Source organism: Sinohyriopsis cumingii, unplaced genomic scaffold (assembly GCF_028554795.1).
Source record: "Sinohyriopsis cumingii isolate HCF-2022 unplaced genomic scaffold, ASM2855479v2 utg001759l, whole genome shotgun sequence".
NCBI lineage: Eukaryota > Metazoa > Mollusca > Bivalvia > Unionida > Unionidae > Sinohyriopsis > Sinohyriopsis cumingii.
In genome coordinates, this window is record NW_028316045.1 from 188,984 (window position 1) to 209,969 (window position 20,986).

Sequence of the window (20,986 nt, forward strand, 5' to 3'; positions counted from 1 at the left end):
ATAAAGATTCAAAGATTTACCTCCCCTTTTGTATTCATCTTAGTTATTCCTCCGTTAGTAAGACATGTTCTTGACATTATCACCGTGCAGATTTAAAGTTACATGTACAACAGCAATGGTTTATGCGTGTGGAACTGTGCTAGCAGTTCAGTGGGAACTATCTGCACAGAAAGAACACGTTATACTTTTAATACGGATTCAAAGATGTAAATATGTTATGTGGCCATTATTTTCACGTTGTACATAGCATATGCTTGTGTCTAAATGATAATTCACACTCTTGTTACCTCTCATTGGAGTAAATTATTTTTTATATTGTAATGTCTTTACGCAATGCCTTTGAACATCATAGTGCAGACAGAGTCATATACTGACTGAGCGTCAGAATTAATATTAGAGTGTGTTTACGATTGTTCTTTCTTATAATAATTCCATTAATTATTAATGCGTACAATCTTTAAACACATTTGAATTTTTTCTACGTTGCGGTTTAATATGAAATAATATCATCTTGTAATTATGACGCTATATTTTCTCATTTATATTAAGCACGATGGCTATTTTTAAAGTCTGCCAAGAAGCAGGTAATTTGTGAGATGATGTGTTAATAAGAAATATTCATTTATTTCCAAACATTTGTGCAAGTTATGAAGTTGAATAATGTAAAATATAATGTATAGGCCTCTATAATATAGTATCCATATTTCGTTTCAGACATAATTCCTCGGTTTTGGAACTCCAAATACAGATTTTAAGAACCGAAATTTGTTCAAGAATTATGTATGAGCACAAAATATTTACATAGAAAGAATTAATATTTTAGAATCCCCAACAATTAAAATAAAACTCATAAACCCAAAACTAGTCACAACAGAAGAAAACAATTTGACATCAAGTGTTTAAAAGCCCCATAACTCTGAGATCTCACTATAAACATGACTATTAATACTAAGTATTTCGCAATTTCGGAAATGCCTAATTGCGAAATAGAGGATAATGTGATCATGTTTACATATAACAATCACATAGCCCATGTATGTCCTTGATACGAATCAGCCAGTTTACTATGAGAATAAAAGTTGTTTACTTCACCAACGATCAAGGTCAGAAACTAAGTCAAAAATGGCAATAGTGTTTTTGTTATTAGGCATTTATGAAAGGATTCCTGTCCAACTGAATTTTCAGGAAAATATCAAATTCATAGTAAATAAAATTAAAGTACATTGGCTTGGAACGAAAAAAGAAAGATTCCAAATTTACAAACATGAAATCAAATCAAACACTAATTAAATCAAATATAAGTTAAATCAAATATCCGTAACAGCTGGTTGCACACACTTCAATCACATTTATTTTGTCTCGTTTCTTATTGCCTGGATAGCTCAATGAAATGTAGATACAAAAAACAATTTGGGAATTAGGCGTAATATACGTTCATTAATGCTGCATCGATTTCTTATTGACTATATGTTGACACTCAACAGCTGGTATTGATATTCAACGGTTTAATGTTTGCTTTAGAGTAAACGTATCTAAATGGGAATGATCAGCTCCTTAAGCCACGTGCTCAAATTTGATTAAGAGGTAAACATTAGTCTATCGTTTTTACCAATCAAACTTTAAATAATAATTTACTTCAGACATTATCAGATGTGTTATTTGATCGTGCAGAATTAAAGTTACATGTAGAACAATAATATTTTATACGTTTGAAACTGTGCTAGCAGTTTCATGGGAACGATCTGCACAGAAAAAACGCGTTATATTTATAATATTGATTCAAAGATATAAATATTTCATGTGACTATATTTCATTACGTTGTACATACAAAATGCTTGTTTTGCGTTTGAACGATCATTAAAAATGTTAAATGTCGTCAGAGTTATTTTTTTTTTCATTTTGTAATTTGTTAACGCGATTCCTTTTTCGTCATTTGCAGCTCATAATGCACAGCAGTCAAATACCGCCTGAGCGTAAAAAATTATATTTTAATTCTTGTTCCGATTGTTCTTTCCAAGTGTAAGTCTTTTATGGATTAATGCATTCAATCTTTTGAATAAATTTGAGTTGCTTCAGGGGTTAGGTTTACTACGAAATTATTTTGTCTTTTAATCATGTCTTTTTCTCCTTTATATTAGGCACGATGGCTTTGTTTAAAGTCTGCGAAGTAGGTGGTAATGTGTGAGATAATTCTTTGCTAAGGATCAATCATTCATTTCCAAAATACTGTTTTAGAACGTTTTAGGATATAAATAAGGCAAAATATACTGTATGGGCCTCTATAATGTATTATCCATATTTCGTTTCAGACATAAATGAATGTGTGAGTTCACCATGTAGAAATAATGCTACATGCACTAATAATGATGGCTCATACGCTTGCAACTGCACAAGCGGTTGGATGGGAAAGAACTGTTCAGAAGGTATTTTTATTATATGATTTCATTTCAACTTCATCAACATTTATTCTAAAAATGGTATGCCAATCCTTTCTTGCACAGCTCTAAAATCAATCCCAATCGTACCATTTACAACATACACGGTTCCATTAGAATCAAACATTTTTTCGTTAATTAAGTAATCATAGTCATTTCCATTGCGTGCGTTTAAGTGCAGCTGCGCTGAAATAACAGAAACTGCTTCGAAGGTACAATCCAAATTCCAGGGGCATTAGCTTTTTATTCTTGGTTTCGTGTATCGCAAAACGTGTTCATGTAAAACTAAGCAAAAACCTCCCGGATGGGAACATTTTTGGATGATTGGTTCACCTAAATGGGTATAGCTTTGTCTTCTTCTCTTCCATTTATGCCACAATGATTGGCATAACGAGGAACGTTTAAACAATACTTCATTAATTTACTTCCTTGAAACTGTTGGATTCCTTGAGTGCTTTTCCGATAAGCTAATTTACACTTTAAATATAGTTCTTATCCTAGCATCAATATGGAATACATGATACTTAATCCTAGCAAATATTATTTACGATCATACAAATAATGCCTGACGGGCAAAAACAGTTTTATGCGCATCTTTTGTATATGTCTACATATAATCACAAATGATAAGGTAAGAGCCATCTGGAGGGAAATAGCTTTTACGAAACTCAATATATTATGTAACTGATGATGAAATCTGCGACTTTATATTAACTCGATGGTCTTGAGAATTTTCTTTTTGTCTTTAACTCTTTTTGATTACTACCTGCCAGGCAGACCACACACTCTTCTATAGTTTGAATTCTAATAAAAGACTTGTTTGCTTCCACGCCTTAATTGTCTTTGTCAAATAGTATGCACTATGAGAACGGTTGTCATCGAATTGCAAGATTTTGAAATGTTCCCTAACATTCAAAAGTAATAAACGGCTGTTTTAATCAAAAACACTTAAGTACCATGTGTTTCGCAAAAGTATCAAACGAATTCGAAAGTTCATCACCTAGACATATGTACAAATTCAATACCCTTCAAAGCAATAATTCAAGTTGAGTGGTTTGACTCTCTCATTATACTCATAATATACCGTGATTTGTTTAGTTTGTACATATTTGTGCTTTGTACATACATTTACCATAATGTTCTTTTATGTTACGGGTCATGCTAGAATAAACATTAAGACAAGAAAGAGTGAAAACAACAAGCTTTGAACAATATAACAAATTATTTATTTCCCTTGAAAATTACTATAAAATTAGAGAACAAAATAAGAAGATGCAGTCTTCAGAATTAAGTGCAAAATTAATCGAAGAATAAAATTTTGGAAGTCCTATTAATGAAATGTTAAAATGAGACTATGTACGAGTCGCGACGAAGAGTGTAAGATGGAAGCAAATGACATATGCAGTATCCTGTACAATGTTAACGTATACAGTTCATTGTAGAAAATCAATAAGTAATTCATCGATTTTGGAAATCCAAATAAAGTTTTTAAGAACTGATTTTGTTCAAGACTTATGTATGAGCACAATATATTTTAATAGAAACAAATTAATATTTTAGAATCCCCAACAATTAAAATAAAACTCAAAAACTCAAAACTAGTCACAACAGAAGAAAACAATTTGACATCAAGTGTTTAAAAGCCCCATAACTCTGAGATCTCACTATAAACATGACTATTAATACTAAGTATTTCGCAATTTCGGAAATGCCTAATTGCGAAATAGAGGATAATGTGATCATGTTTACATATAACAATCACGTAGCCCCTGTATGTCCTTGATATGAATCAATCAGTTTACTCCGAGAACAAAAGTTGTTTAATTCCCCAACGATCAAGGCCAGGAACTAAGTCAAAAATAGAAACAGTGTTTTTGTTATTAGGTATTTATGAACGGATTCCTGTCCAACTGAATTTTCAGGAAAATATCAAAATCATAGTAAATAAAATTAAATTACATTGGCTTGGAAAGAAAATAAAAATATTTCAAAACCTACAAATATCAAATCAATTCAAATCAAACACAAATTAAATCAAATATAAGTTAAATCAAATATGCATAACAGCTAGTTGCACATATAAACAATCTCATTTATTTTTTCTCGTTTCTTATTGCTTGGATAGCTCAATGAAATGTAGATACAAAAAACAAATTGGGAATTAGGCGTCATATACGCTCAATAATGCTGCATCGATTTTGTATTGACTATATGTCGACACTCAACAGCTGGTATTGATATTCAAACGTTTAATGTTTGCTTTAGTGTACACGTATCTAAATGGGAATGATCAGCTCCTTACGCCACGTGCTCAAATCTGATTAAGAAGTAAACACTAGTCTATCATTTTTACCAATCACATTCCAAATGCTAATTTACTTCAATCATGCATAATTAAAGTTACATGTAGAACAATAATGGTTTATACGTTTGGAACTGTGCTAGCAGTTTCGTGGGAACAATCTGAACAGAAAAAATGCATTATATTAATAAAATAGATTCAAAGATATCAATATTTAATGTGGCCATATTTCTTTATGTTGTACATACAAAATGCTTGTTTGAGTCTAACTGATCTTTACAATTCTTATATGTCGTCAGAGGTATATTTTTTCATTTTGTAATTTGTTTACGCGATCTCTTATTCGCCATTTGCAGCTCATAATGCATAAACAGTCAAATACTGTCTGAGCGTCAGAAACTATATTTGAATGTATGTTCCGATTGTTCTTTCTAACTATAATTCCATTATGGATTAATGCATCCAATCTTTCGACCACATTTGAGTTGCTGCATGGATTAGGTTTACTAAGAAATAATGCTGTCATTTTATTATGATGCTATCTTTTTTCTCCTTTATATTAAGCACCCTGGGTTTGTTTAAAGTCTGCTAAGTAGGTTATAATATGTGAGATAATTCGTTGCTAAGGATTAATCATTCATTTTATATTTAATGTTTTAGAACGTTATAGAATATGAGTAAGGTAAAATATACTGTATGGGCCTCTATAATGTATTATCCATATTTCGTTTCAGACATAAATGAATGTGTGACTTCACCATGTAGAAATAACGCTACATGCACCAACAATGATGGCTCGTACGATTGCAACTGCACAAGCGGTTGGATGGGAAAGAACTGTTCAGAAGGTACCATTAGTATATGTTTTCTTTTCCTGTTCATCAAGGTTTACTCAAATAATTATTTGGCAGATCATGTCTTGCACATCTCAGAAATCCATCCCAATCGTATCATTTTACGCATTAACGGTTCCGATTGAATCAAACATATTTTCGTTAATTAAATAGTCATATGTATTTCCTTTGCATTCAACTGGAGCAGCGCTGACATAGAAGAAACTGCTTCGAAACAACAATTGAACTTTCATCGGCATTTCCGTATTGTTCTTGCTTTCATGTATCTTAAGACGTGTACGTGGAAACAACCACGAAAAGCACTAGCATTAGAACCTTCCTGGATGCTCGTTTCGCATACGCTTGTATAGCTGTGTTGTTTCCTTTTGCATTCATGTAAAACAGGTCGGCACAACGAGGATAGTTTGAATATTACTTCATTAAGTTTGTTCATTAAAACTGGTGGATTGTTTTATCTCTTTCCGGTTTTGCTAACGTACAATTTAAATACGGTTCATATCCTAGTATTAATATCGTTTGCATAATGGTTAACCGTATAAAATATTCTATTCCATCTTGCAAGTAATTCCTGACAAGAAAACAATGATTTGCTTGCGCATATTTTATATATATATCTATATATAATCCGAGATGATACAGTAAAAGATGCATCCTGAGGGAAATAGCGTTTACGAAACTCGTTATATTATATCATCTCTGTATTATCTGCGAATTGGTTATAACTCGATGATTTAGAGAAGTTTTTTTTTGTAACTCTATGTGATTGCTACCTGCCTGGCAGACAACACGCATTATTTTTCTGAGCCGAATAGTATGTAATAGGAGAACGCTTTCATTGAATATTAAGACTTTCTAACTTTTTTTCTAATAATCCAAATTAATAAGGGACAGTTTCAACTAAATCCCTCGTAATCTCAACTTGTATGTCGTTCACAAAATTCGCAAGTGAATTCGCCACTTTGTCAAACTGACATACGAGGAAATGCAACCCCATTCTAAGCAATAAGTATGCATGAGGAATTGGCCTGTCTGCAACTACACATAACATAACGTGATTTGTTTATTTTGTATCATATTTTCGCTTTGTATATGCATTTCTACAAACAAACAATCAAATTTACTTTCTTCTGTGTTTCTTTTCCATTAATTGGTCTATAAAATGTGGAAGATGCAAATGAAAGTGGGAAATAACCATCATTTACGCTCAATACTTCTGCTCCGATTTCGTATTGACGATAAATTAACAATCACATGCACGGATGGATATTAAAAGGTTGAATGGTTCCTTTTGGAGAATACGTATCTACATGAGAATGATCAGCTCCTGTCGCCACGTGCTTTGATACGATTAAAACGTTAGGATTAGTCTACCTTTTTACAAACCAAACACTAAGTAATAATTTATTTCAGACATTCTCGGACTTTATTTCTGACATTGATATCCTACCGTCAAAATGGTTTACATCAGTATTAAACATATATTATATTATATAATATCATACAAGTAATATCTGACAAGAAAGTTTTGCTCGAACATGTTATATATATATATATATATATATATATATATATATATATATATATATATATATATATATATATAATCAGAGAAGATAAGGTAAGATACATCTGGATTGAAATAAATAGATTTTACCGAATGCATTATATTAAAATCACCTCTGATGTCATCTGCAAGTTTGTTTAAACTCGGTGATCATAAGAAGTTCGCTTTTTCTTTAGCACTATTTGGTACCTACCTGCCAAACAGACCACATATTGTTTTTAGTTGAAATTCTAATACAAGGCTTGATTGGTTAGATGCATTATGTTTCAGTGAGAAATATTATGTACGAGGAGAACGCTTGTCATTGAATTTCAAGATTTTCTTAAGCTTTATACTAATGAAATTTGATAAAGGGCATATCACAATAAAACTTTAAATCTTAAGTTGTGTGAGTTTCGCACAATTCGCAAGCGAATTCGACAGAGTGTAAGATGGACATACGAATAAATGCAACACCCATCAAAGCAATAACTCTGCGTGATGGGTTGAAACTGTCTACAACTGCACATAATATACAGTGATTTGTTTATTTTGTACCATATTTGTTACTGTATATACATTTGCCACAAAAAGCGTTGTACAAACAAACAATTTGATTTACAATTTTCTTCGTTTATTACTGCTTTGATTGTTCTAGAAATGTGGAAGATTTAAAAACAAACTGGTAATTAACCGTCATATACGCTCAATAATACTCCATCGATTTCGGACTGACAATAAGTCGACACTGAAGAACACGGATTAATACTGAAAGTTTTAATGTTTGCTCTGGATGGGAAAGAACTGTTTAGAAGGTACTCTTTTTTATGCCTTCGTTTCAAATTTTACTCAAACACATGTATCCAAAACATTTCTCGATTAGATCCAGAATTCAACACATTGACACTATTTATAGCATTAACGCGCAGACATGTAAGAGAATGTATGAAGGTAACTTAAATATAGCATTGAAAGAGCCTTTTGAAAGTATGTTCCGCCTGATAAATTGATGTTAAACTTCAAATAGATTAGCACAAATGTTTCATAAATGTATAAGAAGATTTTAATGTGAAAGGAACATTTAGGAAATTACGGTCTCTATAACTGTGTCAAGAGTAATACAAATTTCAACTTCACAAATTTTATATCATGTTTTCAAACTATTAATACGGTTACGTCGACACATAATGTCAAAATGATTTATATAAAATTAATGGGCATTAAAAAAAGAAAACAAGGTACTATATTATGCTGCTGCAATATTTTAAACATCCCATTGCTTTGTACGACACAACATACTTCAGTTGTGTTAGGTATCAAAATATTTAACTTAGGTGATGTTAGAGACAGCACGCTAGATGATTGCGTTTCTACCTGTACAAATCCATGAATGCAATATAAATAATGGCGATAAAAGGTTGACCAATAGTATGTCATTGGTTTTCTAGCATTATTAGGCTCCTTTAAATTTGTATGTATTACAAAATGAAAAGCAGAAACTTCTTTAATCATCAATTTGTTATGTTGAAACAAAGTATCGCCTACTGGCTGAATATATATCGGCATCATTTAATTATAGTAGTGACTAATTTTTCATTTCTGAAGGTATCAGGGCCAGAAAGTTTGGTTAATAATTATCAAGAACAATCGTTATATTTGAATAGTCTTAAGATTTGTCATACCAAATAGTGATGCACTGTGAATACCGATAATGGTCAGAATTTACCCCTGCTCCCTAAAGAGTTGAGATATATATGCCTTGTTTCCGACAGGTTAATCTTCAATGCCTATTATAGTTACTATATCTGCAAGGATTTAATGTTTGACTTTTATCCTTCCTTGTGAACAGAGGCAACACGATCTCACAAAAAATCTACAGGCGTGAACATGAACTTAGTTCATTCTAAATTTTGATTAACTGGCAATTGTACGTTTTCTCTGTTTCTTTGACATGCAGTATCTCATTTCTAGAATGTTGTATCTGCGATAGTATTTAGTGAGATGTGATGTGTTTTGGGCAACAGTTGCATCAGAGAGTTGAGTTTGTTAGCGCCTGAATCTGAGTTGTTTAAATGTATTGATTAACAGATGTAATTTATATGCATTTAACTGCATCAGCGCTGAAATAGCACAAACTGCTTCAAAAGTACAATACTTATCCCTTTCTTTTTGTGACCAACATCTTTCACTGTCTTTAACTATGTGTGCTTCGTTTCCTGTATCTATAAACGTGCCTAATTAGAATTTGTTGGACAGTTGGTTCGCCTAAACGTTTATAGTTTTGTTTTTATCTCGTGCATTTATGACACACATATTGGCACAAGGAGGAAGGGTGTAATAGTATTTCAATAAATTTGCTTTTTTGTTACAGATTTATTTTACAGTGCATTTTTGTTATGTTCGATTCAGTTTTGAGACGGCTGATAGCTGTTATGTTTGCTTTGATGTAAGAGCAGCTTGACGTGATGAACAGGTCATAACGCCACGTGGTTCAATGTTATAGAAGTAAGACTCAGTATGTGATTTTACAAATTGAAATATAAGTATTAATTTATTTTCAGATATTAACGAATGCCTTAGTTCATCGTGCAAAAATAACGCTACATGTACAAACACCAATGGTTCGTACGTGTGCAACTGTGCAAGGGGTTGGATGGGAAGAAACTGCACAGAAGGTATACGTTATATTTGTAACATCGATTCAAAGATATAAATATGATATGTGTGTACGTTCCATTCTGTTTGGAAAATATATGTTTGGTTATAAAAGATCGGAACGTTGTATTTTCCAGGATGGTGTTTCCTATCGGCTCAGTTTGTTATATCCGATTGTACTATCTTTATACTGTGCCTTTTTGCGATTAACAGTTCGCAATGCAAACACATACACCTATTGAGCGTTAGAAACAATATTTGAATATGTGTTGTGATTGTTCTTCAGAACTATAATTCCAGGCATATTAATGTATCAAAGCTTTTGAACAATTTGTGTTTCTTATTTAGGTGGGGTTTGACACGAAATAAAATTGTTTTTATTATGTTACTCGTTTAATTATTAACATTTAACATGGTAGTAAAATTAAAAGTGTGCTAAGACGTTTTCAATGCGTGAAGCATTATTTAGTATATAATTTGTTATATAATATTAGAAGATGAATAATGTAAATAATGTATGCGCCTCTGTATCATTTATTGATCAATATGTCGTTTCAGACATTAATGAATGTGTGAGTTTACCATGTAGAAATAATGCTACATGCACAAACAACGATGGCTCATACGCTTGCAACTGTACTAGCGGTTGGATGGGAAAAAACTGTTCAGAAGGTACTCTTATTATATGTTTTCATTTCAACATCATCAACCTTTACTAACAAAATTGTATGCCAAATCGTTTCATGCACAGCTCTGAAATCCATCCCACTTGTAATATTTCCAACATTAACAGCTCCGTTTCAACAAAGATGTTTTCGTTACTTAAGTAATCACATGTGTTTTCATCGCGTTGAAGTGCAGCAGCGCTGACATATCTGAAACTGCTTCGAAATTTCAAGCCGTATTCCTTCGTTGTGCGATATACAACCTTAACGGCCATTAGCTGTTTGTTGTTGTTTTTATGTATCTTAAAAATATATGGAAACAAACGCAAACACCTCCTGCATTTGAACATTTTTGCATGCTTATATCGCCCAATAGTTTAGAGCTTTGTTTTCTGCTCATGCACTTATGACAAGCAGATTCTCACAACGCTTAGATGTTGAATATTTTTTTCATTAATTTTGATCTTTTGAAACCGATGAACTCCCTGAGTACTTTTTCGGTATGCTAAAGTACATTTTAAAAACGGTTGATGTGGTAGCATAAATGTGGTTTACATGATAATTAAACATTTAAAATATTTTACACTATCATACAAATAATAAATGGCAAGATACAGTTAGATATAATTATAGAAAATAAGTTAAGCCACATCTGAATTGATACGGCCTTTACAAAACTCAACATTATTTATCATTTCTGATATCTTCTGAGCATTGGGTTTTACTCGAAGATCTTGACAACGTTGCTTGTCTTTAACTATGTTTCATTACTACCTGCCAGGCAGACCACACTCATTTAAAGTTGGAATTCTAATAAAAGGCTTCATTGTTTTCATGCATTATTTCTCTGTAAGACATGGTATGTACGAGGAGAACTTTTCCCAATGAATTTAAAAATTTTCTAATGCTTTCTTTTAACCAAATATTTATTAAGGTTTGTTTCCACTAAAACTCTTAAAATTTTATATTGTATGTGTTTTACAAACGTCGCAAGGGAATTCGCCGGTTTGTCAGATGGACATACAGCTAAATGTAACACCCATCAAAGCAATAATTCTGAGTAATGGGTTGGACTGATGGAAGCAACTACACATTATATACAGTGGTTTGTTTGTTTTGTACCCATATTTGTGCTCCGTATATTATATGTACCATAAAGTGGGTTGTACAAACAATCTCATTTATTCTCTTCTTCGTTTCTTATACCTTTGATTGTCCTATGAAATGTGGAATATACAAAAACAAATTGAGAATTAAAAGTCATATACACTTAATGATGTTGCATCGATGTTTGGACTGACAATAAGGTGACACTCAACAATATGGATTGATATTAAAGTTTTAATGTTTGATTTGGATATTACGCATCTAACTAGGAATGATCAGCTCATACATACTTATACGTGATTAAAACGCAATGATTAGTGATATCATTTTACTAATCAAACTCTAGAGAATTGTTTATTTAAGACATTAACATATGTGTTATTTCATTGTGCATTTTTAATGTTACATGTACCACACCATTGTTTTATACGTTCGGAACTGTGTGTGTACCATAAAATGGGTTGTACAAACAATCTCATTTACTCTCTTCTTCTGTACAGAAAGTACGCGTTATATTTCTAATATGGATTCAAAGATATAATTATTTCATGTAGCTATGTTTCTTTACGTTGTACATAACATGTGTTTATTTGCGTCTAAAGGAGCGACATATTGGATTGTACAAACAATCTCATTAACTCTCTCCTTCGTTTCTTATTCCTTTGATTGCCCTATGAAATGTGGAAGATACAAAAAAAATTTGGGAATTGAAAGTCATATACACTCATTGATGCTGCATCGATTTGGGAATAACGATAAATCGACACTCAACAGTACGAATTGATATTAAAGTTGTACTGCTTACGTTGGTGTATACCTACCTAATTAGGAATAATATGATCAGCCACAGCAACCAAGCACTTACATGCTTTGTTTTCTTCTCGTGCATTTATGCCACATAGTGCTTTTTCGGTATGCTAAAGTCCAGTTTCAATACGGTTCATATCGTAGTATTAATATGGTTTACATGAGTATTAATTGTATAAAATATTATATACTATCATATATTGATGTGTATGTGTGTGTACTCAGGGAATATAGGGAAAGGTCAACTGGAGGGATATATCTTTTACGATACTCATCATATTTTATGATTTGTAAGGTCATCTGCGAATTCGTTTTAACTCAATGATCTTTTAAGGCTAGTTATTGTTTTGCTCTGTTTGATCACTACCTTCCATGCAGATAATACAAACTTTTAAAGTTAAAATTCTAATGAAAGGATTGTTTCTGCGCATTATTTTTCTGTGAGAAACATTGTGACCAAGGAGAACGCTTCTCATTGTATTTCAGGATTTACTAACGCTTTATAAGAATGAAAATAATAAACTGCTGTTTGCGCAAAACTTTACGTCTTAATTAGTGTGAGTTTTACAAACGTAACAAGCTCATTAACCGGTTTGTTAGATTGAATTATCCATCTTATACGATCAATATTGCTACTTTAATTATATGTTTGATGTTCAACGTCATCACCTTTAACTCAAGAAATTTGATGCTATATCATCTTTTGAACAGTTCTGAAATCGATCGCAATTGTTCTATTTACAACAATAACGATTCCGATTGAATCAATGATGTTTTGGTTAATTAAGTAATCACATGTATTTCCTTTGCGTTAAACAGCACAAGCACTGATATACAATGAACTCCTTCGAACGTTCAATGCTGATACCTTTGTTGTGCGAGATTCATATTTCACTGTCATTAGCTTGCAACTACTGAAGCGGCTGGATGGGATAGAACTGTCCAGAAGGGTTTCGTTTGTAGGCCTTCGTTTCAAAGTGATCAATGTTTACTCCAAAATGTGTATGCAAAATCATTTCTCACACAGCTCCGAAATCCACTAGAATTATATTCACAACTTTAACGAGTCAGACAGTGAAGGAAATGTATTAAGGATGCTTGGATATGGTAGTAAGTAAGCCATCTGAAATAGAATTCGGTTCCGCCTGAAAAATTGATGTTGAAATTCTAAAAGATCAAAACAAATGTTTCCTGGAATTATAGTTGTATAAGCAGAATTTAAGGTGGCAGGAACCTTTTGAAAATTTCTTTCTATATCTCTTTGTTACGTCAAATACAACTTCCATCTTTTTTAGCTTTTCTGTTAATTTTTCTAAATCTCAAAACAAGTACCTCGGCACATAATGCTAGAATTATTTATATAGAACTTAAGAGACATATATTCACAAACGAACGAAAACAACGAACTCTATTATGCCGCTCCAATATCTTAAAACAGCAAATTGTGTCACTTTAGGCAGCAAACTCTTTAAAATTTGGTTGCTATTATATACAGATGTGAATGAATGGCGATGAAGGGTTGCAATGGGAAAAACCAATTTCACTGATAATACATCAGCTAGTGTGGGACAGACAATCGGACTCTTTATATATCATTGGTCTTCCAGTACTATTAGACACGTTTAAGTTTGAATGTATTACAAAATGAGAAGCAGAGCCTTCTTCAATCATCAATTTATCACGTAGACATAAAGTTTTTCTTACAGGCTGAATATATATCGGCGTCATTTAGTTATATCAGTGACTAATTCTTCATTTCAAAAAGTGTCAGGACCAGAAATGGTTAACAACTATCAATGACAATCGCTATATGTGAATAATCTTAGGATCTCTGTACCAAATTGTGATGCTCTGCGAATAGCCTTAATGGTCGGAATAAAATTTACCCTCGTTCCCTAAAAAGTGTTGAGATATATGTCTTGTTTCCGATAGGTTAATCTCCAATGCCTATTATATTTACTATGTCTACAAGGATTTAATGTTTGAGTTTGATCCTGCCTTGTGAGCAGATGCCACACGCGCTCACAAAAGAAAATACAGGCGTGAACATGAACTTCTGTCCTTCTAAATGTTCATTAGTTGGCAATTGTAGGCTATCTCTGTTTCGTTGGCTTGCAATATCTCAGTTCTTGAATGTTGTATCTGAGACGGTATTTAATGAAATGTTTTTTACGCAACAATTGTGTCCGAAAATGGAATTTGGTTCCGTCTGAATCTGATTTGTTTAACTTTATTGATTGACATATATAGTTTATATGCGTTGAACTGCATCAGCGCTGACATGGCACAAACTGCCTCAAAATTACAATAATTATCCCTTTGTTGTGTGACCTACAACTTTACGGACATTAATATTTTCTGCTTCGTTTCCTGTATCTAGAAACGTGCCTCATTATAACTTTTTGGGATGCCTGGTTCGCCTAAACGTTTATAGTTTTGTTTTCGTCTCATGCATTTATGACACACATATTGACACAATGAGAAAGGTGTAATATTACTTCATTTTGTTTGCTTCTTGAAACAGATTTATTTCTAGAGTGCATTTTCGTTATGTTCAATACTGTAGATAGCTGTAATGTTTGTTTATATGTAAGCGCAGCTAGCGGTGAATCCTCAGCTCATACAGCCACGTGGTTAATAGTTGTACAAGAAGTAAGAATTAGTATATGAACTTACAAATTGAAATCTAAGTATTAATTTATTTTCAGATATTAACGAATGCATTAGTTCATTGTGTAGAAATAACGCTAGATGTACAAACAACAATAGTTCATACGTTTGCAACTGTGCAAGCGGATGCATGGGAAGGAACTGCACAGAAGATATACGTTTTATTTGGAAAATCGGTTAAAACATATAAATATATTATGTGTACACCTTTCTTTTTGTTTTATAAAATACATGTTTTATTTTAAAAGATCGAACTTTTGAATCTTCCACGATGGTGTTACCTATCGTCCGAGTTTATTTTGTCCAATTATACTTTCTTTATAAGATGCCATACGTGCAATTAACAGTTCACAATGCAAACACAGACATACACTCACTGAGCGTCAGAAACAATATTTGAAGGTATATTCCGATTGATATTCATAACTATAGCGTCATGGCCTATTAACGTATCAAACCCTTTGAACGAGTTGTTTCCTCTTGGGGTGGGGCTTTAAAATTGCATTTTATTATGTAAATATTTTTCTTGTTGGCATTAAGCACGGTATTATAATTAAAACGGTTCTAAAATGTGTCAATGTGCCAATCATGTCTTATTATATGAAGTGTTATTTAATTTTGGAAGGTTAATAATGTAAATAATACTGTATGGGTCTCTTTATCATGTATTATTCCATATTTTGGTTCAGATATAATAATGTTACATGCGCGAATAGGGATGGTTCATACTCTTGTAACTGTACTAGCGGTTGGATGGGAAAGAACTATCCAGAATGTACACTTTTTGGAGGTCTTCATTTCAATGCCATCAATTTTTACTCACAATATTTTATGCGAAAACATTTCTCGCACAACTCCAAAATCCAACACAATTATATTTACAACATTAACGAGGCAGACATGTAAGGGAATATATGAAAGTAGCTTGAATATGGCATGGAAAGAGTCTTCTGAAATGGAACTCGTTTCCTCCTGATAAATTTACGTTGAACTTCAGACAGATCAGCATAAATGTTTCCAACAATTGACGCTGTAAAGCCAGTATTTGATGTGCCAGGAACGTTTTGAAATGACAATTTATATTACTTTGTTAATGGAAATATAACTTTATGTTCTTAAGCTATTCTGTTATGTTTTCTAAATCCCAAAATATGTTGATGAACACAATACCAAAATAAGGGATATACAATTTAAAAGGCATGTATTCGTAAACGAACGACAAACAGGCACTCTATTATGACGCTCCAATATTTTCAACATCTCAGTGCTTTGCACGAAATAACACAATTCCGTCGTTATAGGTAGCAAACTGTTTGACTTTATTTCGTTAAAAGAAACAGCTGAAATGACTATTGCGTTTCAATCTGTAGTAGATGAAAAAAGGCAATAAAATAATGGCCATGAAAGATTGCAATGGGATAAACCGATTTAACCGTTAATAACATAGCTAGTGTGAGACAGCCAACACGATTCTTCATATGTGTTTGGTCGTCCAGCATTATTAGACTCAATGAAACATTTATGGATTACAAAATGATACGCAGTATCTACCTAAATCATCACTTCATCTTGTGAAAACATGGCTTAGCCCACTTGCTGAATATATATCGGCATCATTTAATTAAAGTAGTTATCTTCATTTAAGAACATATCAGGGCCAAACAACTGTTTAGAATTAACAAGAACAATCGTTATCTTAGAATAAACTTACGATAAGAAATGATGTTTTTTGTAGACAAAACATGTCATGCCATATGAATACCAACGATGATCGGAATAAAATTTACCCTCGCTCCCAAAAAAGTTTTGATATATATCTGCCTTGTTTCTGACATCAATTAGTATACTAGTTTGACCAGTGAAGATAACGCTACTTATACATTTAGCAATAGTCCATAGGGATGCAAGTAATAAATATGCCTGGATAATGAGAAACGGGCCACATAGTATTTAGTTTTTAGCCACGGCTGCTGATATCAATCTGTCATGGATGTAAATGACATTAAACCGTACTATCAGTCAAAATGAGGTTAATGTTCAATGCCAATCACAGTCGCCATGTCCAAAGGATTTAATGGGCTATTTCGAGTCTTCATTGTGAGCACATAACACAATCTCCAACGCAAAATATAGGCGTTAATATGAACTTCTTTCTCTTTAAATGTAGATCATTAACTGGCATTTTTAGGATTTAACTGTTTCTTTGGTTAGCAATAACTTTGTTATATATTGTTATAACTGAGGTAGAGTTTAAAGATACCTGTTAAAGAGACATTAACGAATGCATTATTTCATATTGTAGAAATAACGCTACATGTGTAAAAACCAATGGTTCATATATGTGCAACTGCTCAAGAGATTAGATGAGAACGGTCTGCATAGAAACTACACGTTATATTTATAGCATCGATTCGAAGATATAAATGACATGTACATATGTTTCTTTATGTTGTACAGACAATATTTGGCCGTGTAAACGAGTGAAATGTTGAATCGTACAAGATGGTGTTTTCTTTTGTCTGAGTTTATTATATCCGATTGTACTTTCCTGACACCATGCCTTATTCGCAATCTGCTAGCAATGCAAGTACAGTCATACACTGACTGAGCGTCAGAAACACTATTGGAATGTATGTTCCAATTGCTATTTATAATTATAATTGCGTGAAGTATTAATGCCTATAATCTTTTGAACAATTATTATTTGCTTTTGTGTGGTGAGTAATACCAAATACAATTTCAATTATGACGCTTTATTTTCTTCTTTGCATTAAGCATGATAGATCGTTAAAAAGTCTGCTAAGTTGTAATGTGTGAAATGATGTGCTACTATGAAACATTTTTTGTTAAATGACGTGTTATATAATTAGAGAAGATATATAATGTAAATGTTACTGAATGGGCCTCTATCGTCTATTATCCATATTTCGTTACAGACATTAATGAATGTATGAGTTCACCATGTAGAAATAATGCTACGTGCACAAATAAGGATGGCTCATACACTTGCAACTGTACGAGCGGTTGGATGGGGAAGAACTGTTCAGAAGGTACTCTTATTGAACTCATCAAAGTTTACTCCAATTTGTTATGCAAAACATTTATCAGATAGATCCGTAATCCTAGACAATTGCATTATTTACAACATTAATGGAATATGTAGAAATAGTTTGCATATAGAATTCATAGAGCCTCCTGGAATGGAATTCGGTTCCGCAGGGTAAATTGATGCTGAACATCAAATAGATTAACACAAATGCTTCCTTCGATTGAAGTTGTATAAGCAGAATTTAATGTGCCAGGAACGTTCTCGAAATTACGATCTCCATCATTGTGTTACGAGAAATATAACGTTTCAACTTCAAAATCTTTTTTGTTCGGAATGAATTACTTAAAATGTAAGAAGCATATATTTGCAAACGAACGAAAACAGCGCACTCAGTTACATCCTATTGCATTGCACGAAACAACATAATTCTGTTATTTAAGGTAGCAAACTGTGTAACTTTAGATCGCTATTAGGCACAGCTCAATTGGTCATTGCGTTTCTAACTGTACAGGTTCATGAATGCGATATAAATAATGGCGGTGAAAGATTGTAATGGGAAAAACCGATTTCATCAGCCTATCTGGGACGGACAACTTGACCTTTTGGTTTTCCAACATTATTAGACTTATGTATTCAAAATGAGAAGCATAAACTTCTTAAATCTTCAATTCAACTTGTGGAAACAAAGTTGTACCTACTGGGCGAATATATATCGGCATCACTTAATTTTTGTAGATACTACTTTTTCATTTCAGAAAATATCAGGGCCACAAATTAAGAACTATGAAGAACAATCATTGTGACAAGATAAACGGGTTACATTTCGGATTTATAACAGAACACATGCGATGGTGATACAAATACAATGTTTCATGATGAATAATTTGAATGAGAAAACAAAATTAGGATTAATGCGTGCGTGTAAGAGATCATAATATTGGACACATTAACATAATCCGCACGAACCCAAAATCGCAACAAATGAAAATACAAATAAATGACCATACACAGTATAAGGACAGAGGTGAATGATTCACAGTAATTTCACACGACAAAACAAATTATGTGTTTTCTCAAATAGCACAAATGATTTTGCACAAATCGTGATAAATGGGGTGTTCTACCCATAAAGTAAAATGATGAAAACAAAGGAACATATATCATATCGAATATCTTTACAATACCAAATACCGTGGGTATTACAAACTCCAAAATTAGCCCACGCCTAAAAGATTACATGTATGGATTTGCACACTCCGTCACCAGCACACTTGGCTACCAGTAACACTGATCAATCAAGCAGTCGGTATTCCAGGTAGTCACCGACCACTATTCAATTCCTTCGTCAATCAAGGAACCAGCGCCCACCAATTGGTCAGCAACGCCTGATCACCTGCTACTCGACCAGCAACAATGTTCACTCAGCTCTACGGCTGATATGGTTCGGCTTTACAGCTACTATGGTCAACTTCTATGGTTAGCTCTACAGCTGGTACGACGTCGACTCATATCAGCTTTACAGACGCAACTCCGATCAGCTGAAAATACATCTAACGCCGTGTATTATGCATAACACGGGCATGTAGGATAAAACGTAATAACGTTATAACCGGTAAGCTATACAGATTACATTATCGGCGCTATAATTACAAAAGAATCAACAGGTTCAGAAGTGAACCTACCCATGCCTAACAAGAATCATACGGTACAATACGTTTCGTGAAATGCAGCTATATATTGCTAAAATTAATCTCTTGCTAAGTCACAATCAAGACAAGAAAATATTTGCATTATACTACATAAGCCGAAGCTACATAGAAAATATACAAAATTAACGTGGTAGTATAATATGTATAACCTATGCACAGGAAATTAATAAATAACTCAAATACCTCTACATCTGAAGATGAGCAAGTCTTTAAGTAGACCGCTCACTGAGAAGACGGTCCGTAATGTGAAGATTTAGTCTTACCGTGAGGCATTTATACACAAACTATGCAGTTATACATCGTCTGTCCGCCGGAAGTACTCGATTTCCCCCATCGAATGCACGTCACACGTGCGGCATAGGATGGATGAACCGAACTCACTGTTTTAAAATATTGTACAATATACATAAATCACCCTCGGGTATCGTTGTACACAAAATATGAAACCCAAGAACACGTATTTAATGAATAATTGGGCTTATACAATCCTGTGATGATCGTTATGTTTGAATAATCTTACTATTTCTCGTACCAAATTGTGTTGCCATGTGAATACCGAATAAAAAAATACCCTCACTCCCTAAAAGGATTTGAGATATGTGTGCTTTGTTTCTGAGATAACACTACCTGTACATTTAGCAATAGTCCATAGGGATGCATGTGTACTAATGCCTGGGTAATCAGAAACTGCACATCAAGTATTTTAGTTTTAACCACGGCTGATTACATCAATCTGTCACGGTTGGAGATGACATTAAACCGTAGTTTCTTTGAGTGCTTTTGCGGCATGTTCAAGTAGAGTTTAGAGACGCTTGATAGCTGTAGTGTTTGTTTTGATGTAAGCGCAGCTAGATGTGAATGCTCAGCTTATATAGCTACGTGGTTAAATGTCATACATGAAGTAAGAATCAGTGTATGATTTTACAAATTGAAATCTAAGTATTAATTTTTTTCAGATATTAACGAATGCCTTAGTTCATCGTGTAGAAATAATGCTACGTGCACAAACACCAATGGTTCATACGTGTGCAACTGTCCGATAGGTTGGATGGGAAGAAACTGCGCAGAAGGTATACGTTATATTTGTAATATCGATTCAAAGATATAAATATGTCATGTGTGTACTTTTCATTCTGTTTTATAAAATAGAAGTTTGGTTGTAAAAGATCGAAACGTCGAATCTTCCTAG

The 20,986-nt window shown here is 33.1% G+C and overlaps 1 protein-coding gene across 1 annotated transcript in view; it reads left to right on the top strand.

Moving 5' to 3' along the window:
* Positions 1–2,313: 2,313 nt before the first annotated feature.
* LOC149771578 (uncharacterized) overlaps positions 2,314–20,986 on the top strand; it is a 122,477-nt gene continuing 103,804 nt past the window's right edge. The window contains exons 1-6 of the mRNA XM_089948329.1: positions 2,314–2,424; positions 5,473–5,586; positions 9,697–9,810; positions 10,349–10,462; positions 17,976–18,089; positions 20,754–20,867. Coding sequence (XP_089804455.1) covers positions 2,403–2,424; positions 5,473–5,586; positions 9,697–9,810; positions 10,349–10,462; positions 17,976–18,089; positions 20,754–20,867 — 592 coding nt within the window. The 5' untranslated portion in view covers positions 2,314–2,402. The remainder of the gene's footprint in view (positions 2,425–5,472; positions 5,587–9,696; positions 9,811–10,348; positions 10,463–17,975; positions 18,090–20,753; positions 20,868–20,986) is intronic.